Here is a 20884-nt window from a genome sequence, read left to right on the forward strand (position 1 = left end):
TTTGGATATTTCTCCAAAAATAATTACAAGAGGGGCCAGTAAAGGAGAGCTGAGTTATAATCATTTTTGCCTAGCTCTAGCTGTGTTAGTGATTAGAAGTCGCTTAAATCAGCAGATGATAAATGAGCAAATGAGAAAAGAACAGTCAGTATTGGGGTCAGATTTGCTTCTCTGTCCATAGGTCTCTAATCTTGCTAGTTCTCACATCATCTGTATTACACAGTTTCAGCATCCTATTTAATGATTTTTTGTTGTTGTTGTTAGAGCAGTTATTAGTTACTGCTTAACAGAATCAGTATTCATAAATGGCTAACAGATAATCCAGTCATGGACAGGCCTGTCCTCCCTCAACACAAGCAGCAAGTTCTGCATCCAAGTGTGACTTGATCCAAATGACTCAATCGCATTTGGTTTCTCCCCTCTAATGCTGTTGGACTGCAGAGAAAAAACAGCACCCTTATAAATGAAATAAAAAATTTGCACATGAAAAATGGCAACGTATGTATGGATTAAAAGAAGAGAAAATTTTTACTAAGGGATTGAGATTCCTTTCAGACAAGGACTTATACATAGTTGAATGTTTTCAAGACAGAAGAATGTGCAGGACATGGTGACTTTCACTTGGAGGTTAGATTACCTTCTAGACTCCAAGAAGGGTAAAAATAAGTTTTGTTTTTTGTTTATCTATAGTCTAATGTACAGGTTACAAAGAAGTTCCCTTTTCCTTGCACCAAAAGTGGTAAATATTATTATTGAAGAAATACTAGAATAAATAGCCCTAGTTCCACGACCTTATGGGGTTCAAGTTACCACATTCAGGTAGAATTAGTAATTGCTCCAAGATTTGGAAAGCAAAAATCTATAGCAAGATTTTTATGATCTTCTACTCAAATAGTAAAAGATGATGGACTATGGATAGAACACTGGGTGGTCACAGCTTGAAAAAACCAGTGAAAAGAGACATACCAGAAAAGGGATTTCTGAGTGGGTTTTTTTCCCCCTACTGTTAGCCTAATTATATTTTTCTGCTGACTGGTTAACACTGCTTAAATGCTGATAAAGTGACGATCGTAAGCATACTTTTAGAAACAAACACGCATACTATGCTGCCATCACATTACAACTTTAAAAGAAAACTTCCCAAACAAATTTATGAAAAGTAGAGGTCCTTTCTGGAAACTACTGACTGCCTCTTAGCCACTCTTAGACCATATGTTATTCTTAAAACTAGATAAAAATTCTATTCATTAAAGGTGTTAAAAGTAAGGCTGCCAGGGTGTCTATAAAATGCCAGTCATCAAAACTATGGAAAACAGTGCTTAAGTTTAGAAAAATAAGATCATAGGACCTCAGATGTATTGTAGGTGTCCTTAACTACCTGTAGTTCAAAAGTTTTCCTATATGGTACAGTGTATAACATATCGTATTATAAATTCCATTGGGGAAGTAAACATAGAACCCACAACAACTCATCCAAGGAGTTATCACTGAAAGTAACAATGTGTTTGTGTTCCATGATCTATAGAGGGGGAAAAAAAAAGTTTACATTTTGAAACAAAATTCTTCCTTGAAGAGTAAAATTACTTATACCACTTTAAACTGCAAAAGTTCTACCCAGAAACTCTAAACTTTCCTGCCTTCAATCATAATCCTCAACATCAGTGGCAACTTAGAATCTCTCAGGTGAATCTATATGAATCAAGTGATTTTTTTCTCAAAGCATGATATACCTTACATTTATGCATGGCAGAAATGGAACTGCTCTTAAATTCCCACAAAATAAACAAGCCAAGTTATCAAGAAACAATATCCCTTGTCCCTTCTCTCCTCTGTTTCTTCCTTATTGTAATTAGGCAGAGCAAACGACACTGCGTCCACAAAGTAAGAATTAATGACAGTAATAATATTTAAAAAAAAAAAAGATATGTCAACATCTGAGGGAAGGTGGGATTGTAAGTGCAGTATTTCTTCATGTGCAGTTTGTTACTTCATAGGGGTCCCCTTTGGAATGAAAAGGCCTAGTGGAATGTGTGCTCCCCTCGAACGATGTGTGATGAAAACTCGTAACGGTCCTGGCTTCTGTAGCCACAGATGTTGCATTCCAGTGGGTCCCGGTAGCCATGGCAACCCATGTGAATGGTGTACATGACATGGTCTAGGAAAAGGACTCGGCAGTGCTCACATTTGAAGGCCCTAATCTGTTCTCCTTCCCCATTGAAGACCTTGTAGATGTCCTTCAGAGAGCCCTTAGGAGCCTTGGTATCTAAAGCCTTGACATCTTCCTTCATGTAAGCTGGGCTTTGTTTCCTCTTGGGATTTAAGGCAGGGTTTCCTTGGTAGGACTGGTGGTCATCGTGGCTGCTTTCTGAGTCCGTAGAATCCAGGCAGCTGTTGCTGGGGGAGGCCTCTCTTTCCTGGGGTCGACTCTTTGGTCTGATGAGGGAGAGAGGACCATCCATGTTGTTTTCATGACTATCGGAGGTTTCCCTGCTAATGGGTCTTTCGATCCTATTTGGATGATAGACCTGAGAATAAGCTGAGCTTATAACTGGGGCCACCTCAGCGATTGTGCTCGGCGGGTGCTGCATCAGTGGGTGAAGGGCCTCAGCTCCAAGGTAGGTGATTGCATTGTTGATGGCTTGGTCCATCATATGAGACTGCATTAGCTCAGCCTCCTTCTCATATGTTAAGTTCATATCAAAGTGAATGTCTGGGTAGCTGAATCGCATGAGCTTTTCCCCTGAAAGGAGGAGGGCGAGAAAAGTAAAAAACAAACAAAATACAACAAAATTAGTGATTGGATTAAAACATAAAAGTGTATAAAGTTAATCGTCTCCATGTTCTGTAATATGATAATCTTATTCTTTAGATCAAGCATTTGGGCTCTTTAATTCTGCTGAGACTCACAAATACTCTCAACCTGCAAAGAGGATTAGTAATAAGAATTTCACAAGCCATTTGCACTTGTTTTAATGCCATCATGAAAATGCATCTAGCCTGAAAGGTCTGATTGACTGTGTTATCTTATTTTCATTCTCAATTAAAATTTCCACTTGTCTACAGCTCAGTGGCTATAGGTGGAAAAAGAAATACCAGGTGAAAATAAGTCAGAGACTATGCCTGTTTTGCATATTTTAGACATCAGTGACCAAGCCACAAAGATCACAAAAGTGAGAGTGATCTGCTTATAACATCTGTCACCTCACTGTTATATCGGGTTAATTTGGTTGATTTGATGGCTATGTTAGAAAAAAAAAAATCATAGAGTCAGTATATGTCACCCTGGAGAATTAAAAAAACCATCACCATTAAAATACTGTTAAAACATGTGTTGTTTAGGGGTGCCTGGGTGGCTCAGCTGGTTAAGTGTCTGACTTTTTGGCTCAAGTCATGATCTCAGGGTGATGAGATGGAGCCCTAGGTGGGGCTCTGTGCTGGGCATGGAGCCTACTTAAGATTCCCTGTCTCTTTCCCTGTCCCTCTGCTCCCTCCCATCTGCTTGGTTTGCACTTGCTCTCTCTCTCTCAAAAAAAGTTGTATTGTTTGATAAATTAAATGAAATTTAGGATTGTATACATATAGGAGTTATTTCCAAAAATAGATTATTTATAAACTTGGAAAATACTATGTTTTGTTGTTTTGCTTCTTGAAATGGAGAATTCATCATTTTACACCACCCCTTCCTTATTCAGATATATGGGCAATGGTGCTGGTATGTACACCCATTGTTAATTTTCAATACTTATCTTGACTGAAGGATTTTTGTAGTTTTCCCTTTAATAGTTACTTTGACTAATTTATACTTTACTTCAAGATTAACCAAGAAGAGTTCTGTGCATAAAGCAGAAGTAATTTTAATTTTTCTCTTTTAAATACTGCCAGCTTTGGACAGCATATTTTATCTTTTTAAAATTCTGTCACTAAATGTGGTCTCCTACTAACTGCTTGTTGTGTTGATAGGTAAAGCTCACAGATAAAGACTTCTTAAAAATATATGTGGACTTCTTATAAATGTTTAGTATGTTATAGATGGAGGCCTAATTTGTAATGTTGATTAAAAAAATGTCCACAGAAGAGTATTCTGGAAAAACACTTTCAGATAGCTAGCATTAATTTCAGGTTTGAAGAGTGGTCCCCAAAGTACGATAAGGGAAATGATCAGAGTAATGAATACGGAAGCAAAAAAATGATGAGACCTTATCTCATGGCATTCAATTTAAGATATCACAATGTTAAGAGTTTAAAAGGTGAGCCAGACAAATCTAACCTAAATTCTCTAAGCTCAGTTTAGAGGGAGTGACAGCAATTTAGGGCTCATTATTAATACAGTGTGATATATGTTATGAGGTCAAATAAAAGGAATACACAACTAGGGGAGTAAAAGAAGACTTCTTGAAGAAAGTGGCATTAGAGATAAGAATGTGATGACAAATACTAGCCAACTAAAGGAATGTAGGGGTGGAGCTGCTGGTGGGAAGGCTCAGAAGCAAGAGGGCATGACTTGTCAAGGGATTACTTATATCTCACCATACAGCTGAGAGTGGAAATAGATGAGGAAGATGGAAAAGATAATAAAGGGGCTTATTCAACAGCTAAGGAATTTGAATTTTACCCAAGGGCAATAAGGATTAAAAGAGTTAAACGAGGAAGTGACGTGGTTAGGCATTTATTTGTTGAGATGGTTTAGGAAGTTATTGCCGTAAAGATCATGGTGGCCTGAATTAGTACACTGGCAGTGGAAATGGAGAAAATTGGATGGAATGGAGAAACATTTAGAAAATATAGTTTCTAGGGCTTGGTGATTATCTAGACCTAGAATATGCAAAAGAGAAAGAAGTTAAACACGGAGCCCAAGTTTCTGGCCTAGGAAACTTAGTGGATGGCAATGAGATAGAAAAGATGATGAGTTCACACTGTGAAAGATTAACAGTCATGGTGCAGTAACTACTAAAATATAGTCTCAAATTTCGGAGACAGACCTCTGCTTGAGATGTGGATAGTTAAGTCATCAGCTGATAGAAAGTGACTTCTGAAGCCATAAGAAGAGAAGATACAACCCAGGCATAGGTAAAGTGTGAAGAAAAGAAGGTCAAAAAATAGAACCTGGAAGAACACCAAGACTTCTAATGCCTCCCCAGACCAAGGCAAGTTGGATTCTTGCACTGGGCCCCATGTTTACAGAGTTTTTTTGCTCCTCATGGAATGAGGAATGTATACAGTCAAGGGAATGTGCCTATCTGGAGAGGACGTACATAGCCATGGCCCCAGAATTCCTTGCGCAAATGGCACTGAGCTTGCACGAAGGGTAAGCACAGTCCTTGTCACAGGGTCTCTCCTCCAGAGCACCAATTTGTGCTGCTGGTATTCGTACACTTAGGTCTAAGTAGTGGCCAACACACTACTCTTCATGTGCTGTGTGTGGGGTCCAATGTGAGAAGAACTAGAATGCACAGGCTGAGAAGTCTACATACATGTGCAAGAGGCCCTCCTTTCGGTACTGGACATAACCAGAAGTAGGTCTAAGAGAGGGGCCTGGCTGCAGGTTAGGGGATGGTTCTGCTCAGGCTGTCAAGGTCTGGTGTGGAACTCTAAGGAATTGAAGGATTCTATATTTATTTGAACTCAATCTTCCAAGTTAGGAAGGGTAGGACACAATAGTTTTTCAGCTTGATTTAAAATATTAAAATATTGAGGCACAAGAATGGAGGCCTCCATTAGTCTATTTGCTCCATTTGCATAGCTGTTTAAGGCAAATTCATAATGAAGACTGAGAAGAAGCAAAGAAGCTGAAGAAATGCAAGATCAATGTCACAGAGACCAAGGAAAAAAGTGTTTCAAAAGGAATTAATTATTCAGGAGTGGCAAATGCTCTCTAGGAGTTGTGTAAGATAGTCTAAAAAGGGTCCACTGCACTTGGCACTATATAGGCTACTGGTGACCTTAATGACAAAGAAAGCCAGGTTGCATATATTGGGGAATGAGTAGAAAGAAAGAAATTATGGAAAGCAAGCATAGAGAGAGAACTCTTTCAACAACTCCCATTTTTGAAGAGAAGGAAAAAGTAGGTAGTAGCTAGAAGGAGACTTGGGTTTTAGGGAAGTTTTTTTTTTTTCTTTTTTTTTTAATGATGAGAATTTACTGTATTAAATACAAAAAGGAAAATGCCAAGAGAGGGAAGAGGTTGAAAATACAAGTGAGAAAAAGGAATAATAATGTAAGATATTTGGGGGGCTGGGATAGAATTCCAGAGCACAAGAAGAGGAATGAACCTTAATTAGAAAGAGGGATACTTCTTTTATTGAAACGAAGAAGACAAAAAGTATTCATATAAATACACATAATCTTTATAAGATCAGTGATATTATACTGAAACTATTTTGACTGATTTACTCCCTGTAAGCTGAGATATAATACCATCAAGGAGTAAGATACAATGTTTGTGGAGAAGAAAGAAATGCTGAAATGGCCCCAGGGTTGAGCAGGAGCGAGGACTGTTGTAGGATGGATTGAAGGAGGGCTGCTACACATGGATGGAACAACTGATACTTATTCATTGATTTATAGTGACACCAATTTGTAAGGCTGTGGGATTTTCTCCACAAGTACTAGCAGCTTATAGATATGGGAAAGATGCTCCTCTTCTCACTGGAGAGTGGAGTTTCACCAAGAGAAGGTGATAGAAAGGCAACAAAATAAGAGAGTCAAGAATATTGTCAAGAGAGTGGTAAAAGTGATTAACCACGGATCTAAGCTGGATACGACAAAGAAAGGAGGATGCAAAAAGATATGCAGAAAGTATAGGGATTGTTGGTCTGGAAGGCTTGGTAAGGTCAAAAGGTAGTATTTAACTGAGGAACATGGTAAAAAGGAATTTATTAAAAAAATTACAGAGACAGCATGTGATTGTTTTTGTATTTTGTTAGAAAGGATAATCCAAATTAAAAATACCACTAAATTCCTAATAAAAAATCTAATGTTATTTTATTACTTCTTTTTTTAGAAATTTTTTTAAAAAATCAAAATGTAATTTAAAAAGAATCTGTCCCTCTTTTCTAAGGAATGTGATCAAATCAAATTGGGACTAGTATCTCTAAGTCATAGGAAACAGAAATATTTCAAAGAGCAGAACTAAATAGATTCAGAAGATGTAAAGGCATATTTTCCCAACGATACTAGTTTCTAGTTGGGATATAGGCATTTTAATGGACATCCATCAAATTGATCAGTTTATAAAAGTGATGAAATGGCAATTAAAAAAATAGTTATTTATAAAAAGGAAGGGAGAAAGACAGAACGAAAAGTAACTTGGGGCCCAAGGCAGGCGTTTGAGTATTCCTGCTGGAGCTTTAAATTGACCTAGGACCAACTGTGATTCCTAGGGCTGGTCTCTAGCATTTTTTTTTTTTTCAATGAGCTCTGTCAGTAAATCTCTCCGGCTTGTCTTAAAATGATATTTTGGTGATTTGTCAGTTCTTCAGTTTTAGATTGGAAGGAAATCTCTAAGTGATTATTGGAGTAAAAGAATTTTATTAGCCTTCCCTCCCTGAAATAACGAGAGAATACTGTCTCCCATTCACCACTCAACCCACAGCAGGATGTTCCGCAGTACTCTTTGACACTAGAACGTGAGAATCTATTTGAAAATCTTTCCCTTCTAATTTTTACCCTATATAAAGTCTGTAAGAATAGATATATTACATATATAATTAATGGCAATTCTTTATATAGAATCACTATTTTTAGACATTCTTAAAAAGCTTGGATGCTTTTTGCATCCTTAGAGACACTTTATGACTTAGAGCATACAGAATGATGCCAACTCTGAGTGTTATTAAAAATAAGGACTTGGAAGTGAAAAAGAAAAGTCTAAGTATATCATATTTAATCTTTTTTGTTTCAAAACCATAGGCTGGATGAAAACAAAGATCCAAATATGAAAGCTCTTGAATGTAGGCTGCAGCATTGTTTTTCTAATGCAGAGTTTTGGGGGGAAAAGATTTCTCTTAATTCCAGATCAAACAGAGAAAGCACTAATATCATGTAAAGAAAAGAGTTTAAAGACCTGGCACTAATGCAAACTGGAAAAGAGATGACAAAACTGCCTTCTAGGCAACATCATTTTCCTTAAGTATTTTTATTTTGTAAATGAATGAACATTTCATTTTATATACTACTATACTTTCTATATAATTTCATTTTGAGATATCAACTTCTATCAGTCTTTTATTTCCTAGGTCCATATATCTAAGGGTGTGTGTGTGTTTGTGTGTGTGTGTGTGTGTGTGTGTAAGTGTAGTACCTACAGAACAGTATAAAGTAGAAATGAATAATGGGCAAAAGAAATGTCTATTTATCTCTTGAGCTGAAATATACCATCTATGTTTCTAATACATGGGAACCTACTTCTGCCCATTAAAACCACCTTTTAAGAAGTAAAATCATTTGTAATGCTTACCCACAAACTTTTGTGGAGTGGAGCTTTTACGTTTTCCCATATTCCCTGTGAGCTTCTCTATGACAGCAGGTCTCTCAAAAGGCACCAGAGAAATATTGTTGTCCATGATAGGCTCTTGTTCCTTACAATCTTCCATAGGAGGTACTATGTAAAACCATACAAAAGATGCAATCTGATAATTTCTTCAACATTATAAGAGCTACAAAGCTGGATATGCCACTCAATATGTGTTAAACATAAGCTAGTGTGCTTGAATGAAAGGAGAAAGAACGATCTTTAGTGTTAAAGTACACGCTCTAATTTCACACACACACACACACACACACACACACACACACACAGGATTTGTTTTTATCTGAGTCACTCTCAGATCAATGACATAAACTGTTGGCCACTATTGGTGGCAAACATGTTCATCTTGTTTCTCATCTTACTCCTCTGAAGGTGTTTTCATCATTGATTAAAATCAATACCACTTTAAGACTGCACTATTTTCAAGGCTTCTGGAGTTTATTTTTCTAAAACAATTTAAGTAAGTCAACTTTATTTTGCAGGAAAGCTTAAACAGACACACGGAGTAACAGCACAATATTTAACCAGTTTTTTTTTTTTTCCCCTCCCATGTATTTTCCTGTAGCAGATTTCCTATTGATGAGCTGAGTGAGCTTTTAGCCCTATCAGCAGCAGATAAATACCTGCACAAAGGAGCCTCCATGAAGGAGTTCCAATTCTGAGCATGTCTACACAAGTGGCCACTTTATGGCTGTAATTTATTTTAAACAGAGCTCTTCAGCAGGATAAGAAAATTCCATTTCCAAACTGGCATATTTGCTCACTAAACAACTGCTCTAATTCACTTGGCATAAACTGTCCAGAGCTGCTCCCTCTTCATCCCATTTGTCTAAGTTGCTGTGGGCTAACAGATGAGCTCAGAGATACTGACATTAGAGATGGACATTTATAGTACAGACACAGAACTTATGTTTAAGGGTACAGATACAGATGAGATCAATGACAGAAGCCAATGTTCACAGGAAAGACCATAACTTATTCTTGATTATGGTTGCTTTCTCTAAATTGTACCTGTACCAGTACTGTTTGGGAGCCTAAAGGTTTCATACCTTAGACTACTTTTACTTGCTCCGCATATACTGCAAAATGATTTATTCTATTCCTTTCATTTGTAAAGGATAGTTCTACTACGTGAAAAACAATACATTCTCATTTATAAGGATGGACACTAAAATAAAATGAGAAAGCAGGAGATGAAAGTTAAGAAAATCCAGTGCACAATTCAGGTGACCTACTTAATAACCAATACAGGTTGCTGATTTTGAAGAAATGAAAAATGGCAACAGAAAAATGTTTTCCTAATTTGGACATGTTTAAAGAAATTGATACTCAATCTAAGTTTTGGGTTAACCTAGTATAGTCCAGTGGATAGGAAAGAAAAATTTACTCTTCAATGTCTGTAAGATATGGCTACAATTGACAAGGGATGCCGCAATTACTGGATTTAAATTAGAAGTAAGGAAACACTCAGGTCATTTTCTGTACTGACATAATCCATGATATTATCAAGTGGAAAATTATATATTCCAAGATAGTACATAAAACATTATGTCCTCTTTCAGCAACAACTAAAAATAAAAACAAGAACTTAAAAAGAAAAGTAAAGAAAGGCTGACCAAAAAATTCAAACAAGGGTGGTCAGGAGGATGGAATGGCAGTGGAGAATGGATATGGTTAGGAACCATTAATTAGATACAGATTATCAGAATCTTAACTTTTGTTTCGTGTGGTGAATTTATAGGCACTTACTACATTATTAAACATAACTATAAAGCTAAAAAACAGGCCATATACAGACTGAAGATGAAAATATGTCACAAACTAGGATCCAAAATGAAAGAAGGAAAGAAAAAAAGGTTTGTTGTTGTAAATTTTGCTAGAAAAACAGCAAAACTGGTTAGCGGGGTTTGCCCCCAAATTGAATATATTAATTAGTTTTGAAATGAGTAGTCTAAAACTTGGCAGTTTTGCTCTAAGTCTAACCTTGAATTTTCATATTTGCACATATTTAACACTCAAAACGAAACCTGGGTGTGCGAACTATCCCACACCACATCCACCTCAATTCAGATGATTTGTCCCAAGTTCAATGAAGCTCATGCGAACTGAAAACAATGACTTTGTCAGAGCTCTATTCTTACTTTTATTTTACATCAGCCTTTCACATATCAAATATTGATCCTGTTTCTACCATATCAGCAACAATAATAATAATAACTGATACATACTATGTGCTAAGTACTGTTCTAAGACTGGATTTAATAATTTATTTAATCTTTTCAATAATCCCCTCGAGATAAGTACCATCTCCATTTTACTGATGGGGCAACAAAACCTCAGAGATTCCTTGGGGTTTACATCTTGTTAGTAAGAACTATATGAGTTTACCTTAGGTGGCTGGGCTCTAGAGTGTGGGCCCTTAGTCATTATGTTACACTATTCTTTTGTAGACATAATTTGAGTGCTGACTTTTCATAAACAAGTTTGATATATTTTTAAGGTCTGCCATTGGGAAAAGATCTGGTACATTTTCTCAATTACGTAACTAATCTGAATTTTTTCTTTCTTTCAAGGATCTGGGTACAGTGTTTGGGCTTGAAACCCAAAACAAGTTCTTAAGTTAACTCAATAAGGCAACAATCACATATAGAGATTTATCTGGGCTAAGAAAACACTAATAAACTAATCTTACTTGTTAGAGCAAACTTGGTAACCAGATATCCTCCTTGACCTTACTTTTGATGTTATAACCAAGATACAAATAATTTCATATTTGTACTATTTCATTATCTCGTCACATTGAAAAATCTTAAAGACAGAAGCATCTAAGAGTGTTCCCAACATAGCTATTTGTACCACAGTCCCCTGAAAATTCAAAATCCAAGAAGAGAGAAGCTGAGGGACCTGGATTATAGGTCACATGTCCACACTCTGGATAAGAGAGGGCAGAGAACCTAGGCAGACCGTTCTGACATGGCTTCATGCAATGGGAGACAGTCCTCTAAAGGAAAATGGAAACTTTGTTATCAAAAGAAGAAGGAAGGTATGTAGGGCAGGCAAAAATAATGGAAGTCTTCTACACTGTCATACATTTTCTCCATGCTGCCAAATTATATATAAAACAAATTCAGTTCTCTTATTTTCTTGACAACATCCGATGGTGCAAATACTTGCTTGCTTTGGCTTCTGAAATCGCTTCCCATTCTCTCATTCTCTGCTCTTACTCATCTTCATGGCTCTTTCTTCTTTTCTCCCCACCCCCTTTTTTTTTGTCTTTTTTTTCTTTCTGGCATGTTGGAATGTTGTTGGTATTCTAGATGTCTCACTCTGTAGTTACCCACATGACTTTAGAAAACGTATTACTTCAGGCTACCGCCTATATAACGATGGCTCCCAAATATATATTTCCTACCCAGACCTCTCTTGAAAACTTGAGATCTATATATTCAACTTCCTCTCAGACAGTTTCACTTGGCAGTTCAGTCTTTCACAGGTCCCTAATAGATAATGTGTTCAAAATCTGAAATCTCTGTTTCCCATCCTAAATGTTCTCCTATTTTCCTTATCACCACCTTCTTGAATGGCACCATTATCTACCTGGTCATCCATGCTAAACATCTGAGGCAAATGCTAGGTTTCTTCCTTTCACCCAGTCTCCTTTCCCTTCTCTCTACCACTTCCTCTTCATGGACACACATGGAGGTACTATGTATTTTAGGTTCTACATCTTCAGTTCTCAATTTTTAACTGTATATTCTAGACTATTGACCAATCAGGAGAATGTTGCAATGATCTACTTGCCTTTGTCTTGACTCTTCTGATTGATGTCCTATATTTCTAGCAATTAAATGTTAATCCACAATTATTTTTTAGGGTAAAGTACAAAATTCTTTGCTTGGCACAACTGGCCTTTGATATTCTGTTCTCAGACTATTTCTCTGATCTTATCACCTTCTAAATTCTTTTGCCCTTACAACCTGTGCTCTAATTCTACCGGTTACTTGTAGGTCCTTAACTCACCATGCTCTTTAGGCTTCTTTTTCTTCACACATGCTGTTCTCTCTGCATAAAGGACTCTTCCATTTATTTAGCTGCCTTCTTGCCTGTCAAAACTCCACTCAAACATACCTTTCCCCAGGAATTCCTCTTGGCCACCCAGAGTCTGATTTGGACATCTATCCTATATGCCCCTATAAAGCTTGTCAGACAGTGTTCTGTTGGTTTACTGGTTTATTTCTTCCAGTGGTTGGTAAGTACCTTACGGTAGGGATTGTATTTTATTTGTGTCTCTAGTACTTTTTATGATGTGAAACAAATATAACATTCAATATATTTTTACTGAAAGACTTCATGAAGGAAATAATGTTACCCAATGAAAACAAGTTGAAGAAGTTTACAGGTTCTTAAAAATGTTCCCTAAACTGCAATAAAGAGCTTCCCTTTCTCAAATAATTACAAGCATAAACTTAAGAATATATATTCTTGCTTTAAAGCTAGCTATCTTTTGGTTCATGTTTTCATTTTTCTCTTCTGGCAAGGGGGAAAAAACTAATTATATACTTTGGCGTTTAAAGTTTTTTTCTTCAAGCTAAACAGACTTCAAAAATGAGCATAAAGATAATTTTCAAATAAGATAATCTGTCATAAAATTCATTATTATTATCTTTATTTCCAAAACTACAAGACATGAATTTTCTCCTTTTCTCTTAAACTCAAAACTTTTAAATCTACCTCCTAAAACATGTCTTAAGAATTTCACCCTGTTCTCCTCTCCTGCTACTGCCTTCTCTTCTTTTCCTTAGCATTCTCACTTCCAGTCTCTCTGCCCATACGTCAGTCAGGCACCTCTCCTATATTCTACATTGGTGACATTTTTCCTTATAAGACACAAATCGGATTACCTCAGTGGAATTCAAACATTGGAGTAACATAAAAGAGTCCATTTTTGCATTACAACCAATTATGTCAGTGTCATTTCCTACCACTTCTTTAACTCCAACTATGTTCGATGCTCAGGAACCTGCTAATGTTCTTTTATACCTCCAAGTGTTAACCTGTGGCAACTGCTCTGCCTGGAACATACATTCTCTGTGAATCTAATTTGTATGATTTTTTTCTCAACCTCATGTGTGAATCAAGCACTGCATGTAAGAAGCTTTCCTTGATTTCTCCAGACAGAGTTAGGTCAACTCTGCATTTGTGCTCCTCTAGAAGTGTGTACACGTCTTTATTTTATTCATCTTCCTTTAAAGTACATATTTCCTACCATACTATAAATGTAAGAAAGAAATTATGTCCATTTATCTTTATACCCCCAAAATGTTTTGTAGAAATGGACACACAGCAAGCCTTCAATAAATGTTTCCTGAATGCTGTGAAAGAACATCTCTTTGAACTCAGACATCCCCTTCCTTAAAAGAGTCAACATGGGGAAGAACATGTTTTAGGAAAGAGAGGCTAAGAGACCTAACTATGTCAGATATAAATGAAACGATAAAGAATAATAATTAATTTCAAGGAGCTAATGGCAACAACAATGATGGCAACCCCCACCTCTACCACTAAAAGAAAAGATAAAAAAATAGACAAGATATAGCACGATAGTAAGAGAGGAAAGGGGATAAATACAAATTTCACTGTAACTGTCTTTAAAATGAGACACATGCCAAGCTATGTATCTGAGACAAGGTTAATGATAAACTCGAGGAGCATTTTGCCCATATTTTTTTCCTTTTATGGCATTTATCAATTCCTACCCCATACATCCAATCCTGCATTAAGAATGTTAACAGAAGAAAAAGATTAAGGATAATCTCAAATTATTATTACCACATGGCCACAGAAGTACAGCATGAAATGATATTAATATAAACTTATGTGGTTAAAACTATATCCAATATTGAATAACAAATATTTGGGTCTATAAATGATACCAAAACCTATCTTCTCCTCCCTCCCTTCCCATACACTTATCTTTGGCTTTGTCCCCTGCTCTACCCAGTACCTGAGTGTCTTTCCCACTTGCCCCATTTTGTTCCAGTTTTAGAGCAACCTATAAAGGACTTTTAATTATTACGAGCTAAGCAATCTGGGAGATGAGTGTTGATGCTATGGCTGGTTACAAGTCTCCCTGGCCCCAAATGGACCTGCTTAATTTTTCGTCAGCACTTATTCTATAACTGGTTAATTTGCCAACACATTGTTAAATGTTGACTATTTATGTACATTTTACCTCTCTATAATAACATACAGTCTTTTAGAAGAGACTCTATTTCTTATTCAGATGTGCGTGCAACACACTTTTCACTGAGTTTCATAAAAAACTCAATGGAAAAGGAATTAATAGAATTAATAATCCAGGGACGCCTGGGTGGCTCAGTTGGTTAAGCAACTGCCTTCGGCTCAGGTCATGATCCCAGCGTCCTGGGATCGAGTCCCACATCGGGCTCCTTGCTCATCAGGGAGCCTGCTTCTTCCTCTGCCTCTGCCTGCCATTCTGTCTGCCTGTGCTTGCTCTCTCTCCCTCTCTCTCTCTGACAAATAAATAAATAAAAAAAAAATCTTAAAAAAAGAAAGAATTAATAATCCAATCAAATGTCAAAACGACAAGGATAGAACATTATATCAAAAAAATAGTAGTAGGACCACAAGGTGTCTTTAGAAAATTTTGGCATGCCCTCAAGCTTCTATCAGTTACCCTGCCTCAAGCCACCTCTAAAAACGACAATTTAAACAGAAACGGCAAATGGAACCTCAAATGCCTAAGTTAATGCTGCTGGTAAGTAACAACCTTATTGGGCATGGAACATTTAACATTCCTTCATATTTGATGCCTTGAAATGTAAGAGTGAAAAGAACCATTTATTGGGTATTTATTGTATATCCAATCACATTTAGTTCTTACACCAAGTCTGTGACACAGATGCCACACAGCCAGGCCAGGTTTGTTGGACTCCTAGACCCACCATTTTAAATTCCCTGCTCTGGATCCAATGCTAACCTCATTAGCAAGGTAATGCAACTTGCAATGTCAAATTTACTAAGACATAAAACACAGACAGGCTTTCAAAAATGTTAATAATATAAAAACAAAGGACTCATTCACAACAAAAAGTAGAATTAAAATAGTTCTTTAGATTATATAAACTATCCTTAAGAAGAAATGCTTCAATTATTCAGGGTAACAAAATAAATATTTTAAATTCCCAACTCAAAAACAAATAATTACTGGCTGCCCAATAAACAGTTTCACAGCATGTACTACATAAAACAAAACCCACGAATAATCCTTGAGCTGTCTGTAAATTGCTAAATAGACATTTATATTTTGAAAATGACTATAGCGTTCTCCAATTATATTATTTGATACTGGCTAAATCTTTTTAAAATAAGAGATATAAATGCAACAGTAAATTAAGATTTTTGCATGTACTTATATGAATGATAAAATTAATCAGTATCCAAATATAATTAAGAGGACAGGACAGATGCTTCAAATCTAAAGAACTGAAATTCATAACTTTACTTTGTAAATCTGATTTACCAACATTAATTTTTCAGTAACAAAGAGTTATTAATTGGTAAACCTTAGAAACTACCTTTCCACCTGCTATTGTATATTCTGGCGATGAGGATGTTTTGCTTGGGTTTTGATTTTTGTGGAGGGAAGTGGTGCCCGATTTTAGTCTAGATTGTTCCCTACACTTAGTAGAAAGCAAAATGAGTAATTTCCAAGATAAATCACAAAACAGATTAGAGATATTTCCAATTACATCAATTATATCACTGATCACTTACCTAAGAGAAATGAAAATACACAACCAACTCTTTTAGGAACTGTACAGACTTTCCTAGAACCCTTTCTAACTATTTGGTGCCTCCAATGAGCAAATACTATCTTCCTTTGGTGTATTCAAAGTCCGCTGTCATTATTATGTTAATTCAAATGCAGGTTATCAGAAATAATTTGGGATTTTCACAAAAACTCAGGACAGCTTGTTTGCCAAGCTTCGCAAAGCTCAACTCATTTCATATGCTTAAGAAGATAATCCCATTGGGGCACCTGGGTGGCTCAGTGGGTTAAGCCTCTGCCTTCGGCTCAGGTCATGATCTCAGGGTCCTGGGATCAAGCCCTGCATCGGGCTCTCTGCTCAGCAGAGAGCCTGCTTCCCCCCTCTCTCTCTGCCTGCCTCTCTGCCTACCTGTGATCTCTCTCTCTCTCTCTGTCAAATAAATAAATAAATAATCTTAAAAAAAAAAAAAAAGATAATCCCAGGCAAAAGTTAATGTGATCTGAAATTGTTTCAAAAAGAGTAGAATTCGATCTTCATCCTCAAGGGTAGAGAGAACTGTCTAGCCCCTAAGGAACTACAAAAACAGTGAGAGGGGAATGAAAATGGTGAATGCCATTTCTACCCACCATGGTGACTCATGACCTGCCCCGCGGCCTCCATGCCGACATTCTGGAGATAGTTGTGGCAGCGTTCCTTGTGCTCCTCCAGTGAACTGCGCTGCTTGTAGCTTCGTCCACAGTAGTTGCACTTGTGAGGTTTACCCACTGCGAAGAGAACTCGAGATTAGTGGTGCTGTCGGTCTCATCCAAAGCAAAATTAACATCTGACTTTTGATAGTGTGGAGGAAGCATTTATATGCTTTTCAGACTCAAATCTCTTCCTCCTCCACACTCTGATTTAGGCAAGAAAAGCTAATAAATTTCTACCAAGACTAAAAGACAGAAGATAAGGCAGATCGTACCTTTGGTGATAGGGGAAATACTGAATCAAATTCATGCTCTGACTGTATCCTAGATCATGAGGGGCTGATGATCAGTCTTCACATTATCTGACTCGTAACACTAACATTTGCTCTTACACAATTCTCTCAGCTTTGACTCATTCAAAAGACAAATCAGGAGTGTCCTAGATACATGGTGAGAATTTTTTTTTTTAATTTATTTTTTAGGGAAATAAGGACAGAATTTTTACTGAAGAAAACTAAAATGCAACAAATGGAATGTCATTGTTTAATGAAAAGATTATTTACCGTAGGGGACCAAGGGCCCAAAAAGAATTTAAGTGATGAGAAAAAGTACAGATAAAAGCAGAGTTTCTCTTTTCTTTCCCTCTTGGTAATAGCTCTTCACACATGCAAAACCTGACAGCAGATAAGTGTACTCTCCCACATCAGCACTATGCTGACATTACCAAGAATTAGTCTACTAGATGCTTTGAGTCAGGACTATTAACAATAACCACTGAAGTCCTAACCTATTTAGCTATATGATGATAGTAACATTTTCTTCTCCATCTTTTTTTTTTTTTTTAATCTCTAATGCATTTCACATTCAGGAAATGAATTATTTCCTAGTAGCCAGAGAGCCATATCTCAGTATACCAGGTAAAATAATTCGATGCTCACGTTAAAAAAGAAAAAAAGCAAAACAAAACAAAAAAACCTTCAAAGAATTGATGAAGAAAAACACACTTATGGAAAGAGACATGTTTTACTGTATGCCAATTCACAAGGATATCAGAGAGCACTTTGATTCTTGGTTTTGAATAAATACAGAAACAACAGGTCTGTGCCGAAGCCCTTGGTAGTAAAACATAGTGTGAATCAGGTCAGTGGCCCTCATCTGACACAGGAATCACTTTGTTTTGCCCAGAGGACAAAGACCACTCTTTTTCATAGCTAAAGATAGTATCCCACACTCCAGTCACCTTACAAACCCACACTATGACACTGGTCACAAATGGAATTGAAATACTGTAACAAGGCATTCAGAGCTGCATAGACACTTCACCATACTGATTAAGAACAAAAAACAAAAAATAAAAACCCACCAAATTTTTAAAATGTATTTGAGGTGCACATAAACTCTGTTATTTCATGATCATAACTTTTGCAAATAGTTTTAAATGAAAACTATCTAAAGCAGGATTAATCATTTCTAAAAATACTAAGCAAACAAAGATCTATTTTTCAGAACAAAGAATTTTTATATATTGAACCAAGTTTGTCTCTGATATTGTGAAGAATCTTTATCACTGTGTGAGAACATTAAAAATGACAAGAACCTACTTTTAGTCAAAAACATTTCATGTAAATAGTGTAAATATATTTGCATGTAGTTGCATTTTAAGATACGGAGTTACATATTACAAAAAGCTTTTGCTTGGTATCACTGTTACTTAATTTTGGGTTTTTTAGTACTGTTTCTCTAGAAATAAGTGAATTTTCCCTAAACAAGTCTACTAACTAATACTTATTAAGCACATACACCGTGCTCAATAGCCCATGTCAACTAGTTTCATCGTCTCTGTCTTCCTCTTTATCGGTCCTGTTGCATTGTGTCCTAGGATACCTATTTTACTATGAACATATAATTCTATACTTTCTTCCCCTTATTTATATAAACCTGAAACCTTCTGAACTTCATTTAAACATAGTTCCCTTCCACTCCCCTTTGGCTCACAGCCCTCAGTGAACTTCTAACTCACCCACCAAGGAAGAAAAGGGTATACATATTACTGTTTTCGAAACTCATTTTTTACTAACCTCATTTTTTGAGATCTATCCTTTCTGCTTTACTTCAGCTTCTCCCATTTGATACCTGTTTTAAAACATCACTCTTTCCTCTTCAACCCAATTGGAGTGAACTGTTCTAGAAGTATTACTTCAATTTCTCCAAAATCTTGATCTGGGTTCCACTATAGCAATCCACATACTGGGCAACAACATATGTTGTAACTGTTTTGTCTCTAGGACATTTACTCTGGAAATGCTCCACTTTATCCTTCTGCCTCTCTCAACTAATACATAGTTGTTAGATACCTATTATGTACCAACAACACTGTGATGAGGCTGGAATGTAATGTAGAGAACAAATTCTCATGGTGCCTATCCTCATGCAAATGACTGGTGAGGAAGATAGACATTTAACAAATATACAAGCAATATATTACAAATTGTGGTAGATTCTATAGAGCAAAAGAATGGTGTGTTAGCATAAAACAGGGAACCTAATTTAGTTCGAGAAGGTTGGACAGGAAGGTCTGCCTGAGGTAGGAACACTTCTGCTGATAACTGAAGGAAAAGTAAGTTAATCAGATAATGGGGGATGGGGGCGCAGGGTGGAGGAGAGGCAGTGTTTCAGGATTTCTGGGAACTGCCATCTTGTATTTGTTTTCATGTACTTAGCTCCTTCAAAGTCTAAATCATGCTCTTACTACTCTTTTGAAAATGATTTTCAAACATCAACCACAATCCTTGCCAGATCTAATGGCTCTACCAGCCCCACAAGACCACTTCTTGTTAGTTCTTTGATATTTCTTAAAAATAAAGTTCATGAAAATATTATTTACATTTTCTCCCTATAATAAGTTTATTTGCATAATACTTATAAACCGTGAGTTAATATGTATAACACATTATCTTGCATTTATTTTTATAAATATTATATTCTCACCATCTGAAACACCTTAATTCTGATACTACAGACATTTTTATAAAGTCATCAATAGCTTCTGAATCACTAAATCCAGTGAACTTGGATTCTAAATCTTCCTAATTTCTTGGCCACTTTCAAATTTGCATTTGCCTTAAATCTCTTGTTTTAGCTTCTGGGATCAGGTTCTGTGTTCCCCCTCACTGGCTTCTCAACCTCTTCCTACCTGGCAAATAGATACATAACTTCCGATTTTTTTCTCACTATAATAGTCTCCCTCTGTTCCCTCTAGATTAAGCCCTCATTTTCGTGAAATGTCCAGATCCTGCCTGGAATAGTTTCCCATGTTTGTAAGCTGCTACTGGTCATTTACACCTTTATAGGATGATCTTGGTTAATCCAAAGATGAGTTTTCTCCTCTGTGCTCTCACAGTACTCTGTCCATAGTCTGATGATGCATTACTTATGATTTCATTGTGATTATCCATATGATATCTATTCATCTTCGTAGTTCCAAAAAAATGAGCTCTGCCCTAAGGACAAAGGTCATGTTTTACTCAATTTTGAACTGATTGTGCTATGGTGGTTATTAAACACAGGAGATACTCAATACGTATTTGCTGAGTGACTGCACTTCAAACTCATACTTTCAAATGCCTTTTGGGTATTGCCTTGTGCTTATTCCTCTGAAATCTAAAATTCAACATATCCAAAATTATCTTCCTCCACAAAACTACTTCTTTATTCGGACTATTCTTTTGTCACTGTTACCACTGTTAAAATAACCCGGATTTGCAACAGCTCCTTTTGTTGCCTCCTTAACCCTTTCCCACATCCTTTTGTTGCCTCCTTAACCTTTTGTTGCCTCCTTAACCCTTTCCCACATCCAACTGCTGAATTACACAGACTCA

The 20884-nt window shown here is 36.5% G+C and overlaps 1 protein-coding gene across 3 annotated transcripts in view; it reads right to left on the bottom strand.

Moving 5' to 3' along the window:
- Nucleotides 1-1182: 1182 nt before the first annotated feature.
- LOC111141434 (IKAROS family zinc finger 2) overlaps nt 1183-20884 on the bottom strand; it is a 154521-nt gene continuing 134819 nt past the window's right edge. For all 3 annotated transcript variants that reach the window (XM_022493993.1, XM_022494002.1, XM_022493982.1), the window contains exons 6-8: nt 16947-17084; nt 8456-8599; nt 1183-2740 (exon numbers count right to left, since the gene is read on the bottom strand). In XM_022493993.1, the coding sequence (XP_022349701.1) occupies nt 2019-2740; nt 8456-8599; nt 16947-17084 (1004 nt within the window). In that variant the 3' untranslated portion in view covers nt 1183-2018. The remainder of the gene's footprint in view (nt 2741-8455; nt 8600-16946; nt 17085-20884) is intronic.

This window comes from Enhydra lutris, unplaced genomic scaffold (genome assembly GCF_002288905.1).
Source record: "Enhydra lutris kenyoni isolate GAN:26980312 unplaced genomic scaffold, ASM228890v2 scaffoldscaffold1, whole genome shotgun sequence".
NCBI classification, from domain to species: domain Eukaryota; kingdom Metazoa; phylum Chordata; class Mammalia; order Carnivora; family Mustelidae; genus Enhydra; species Enhydra lutris.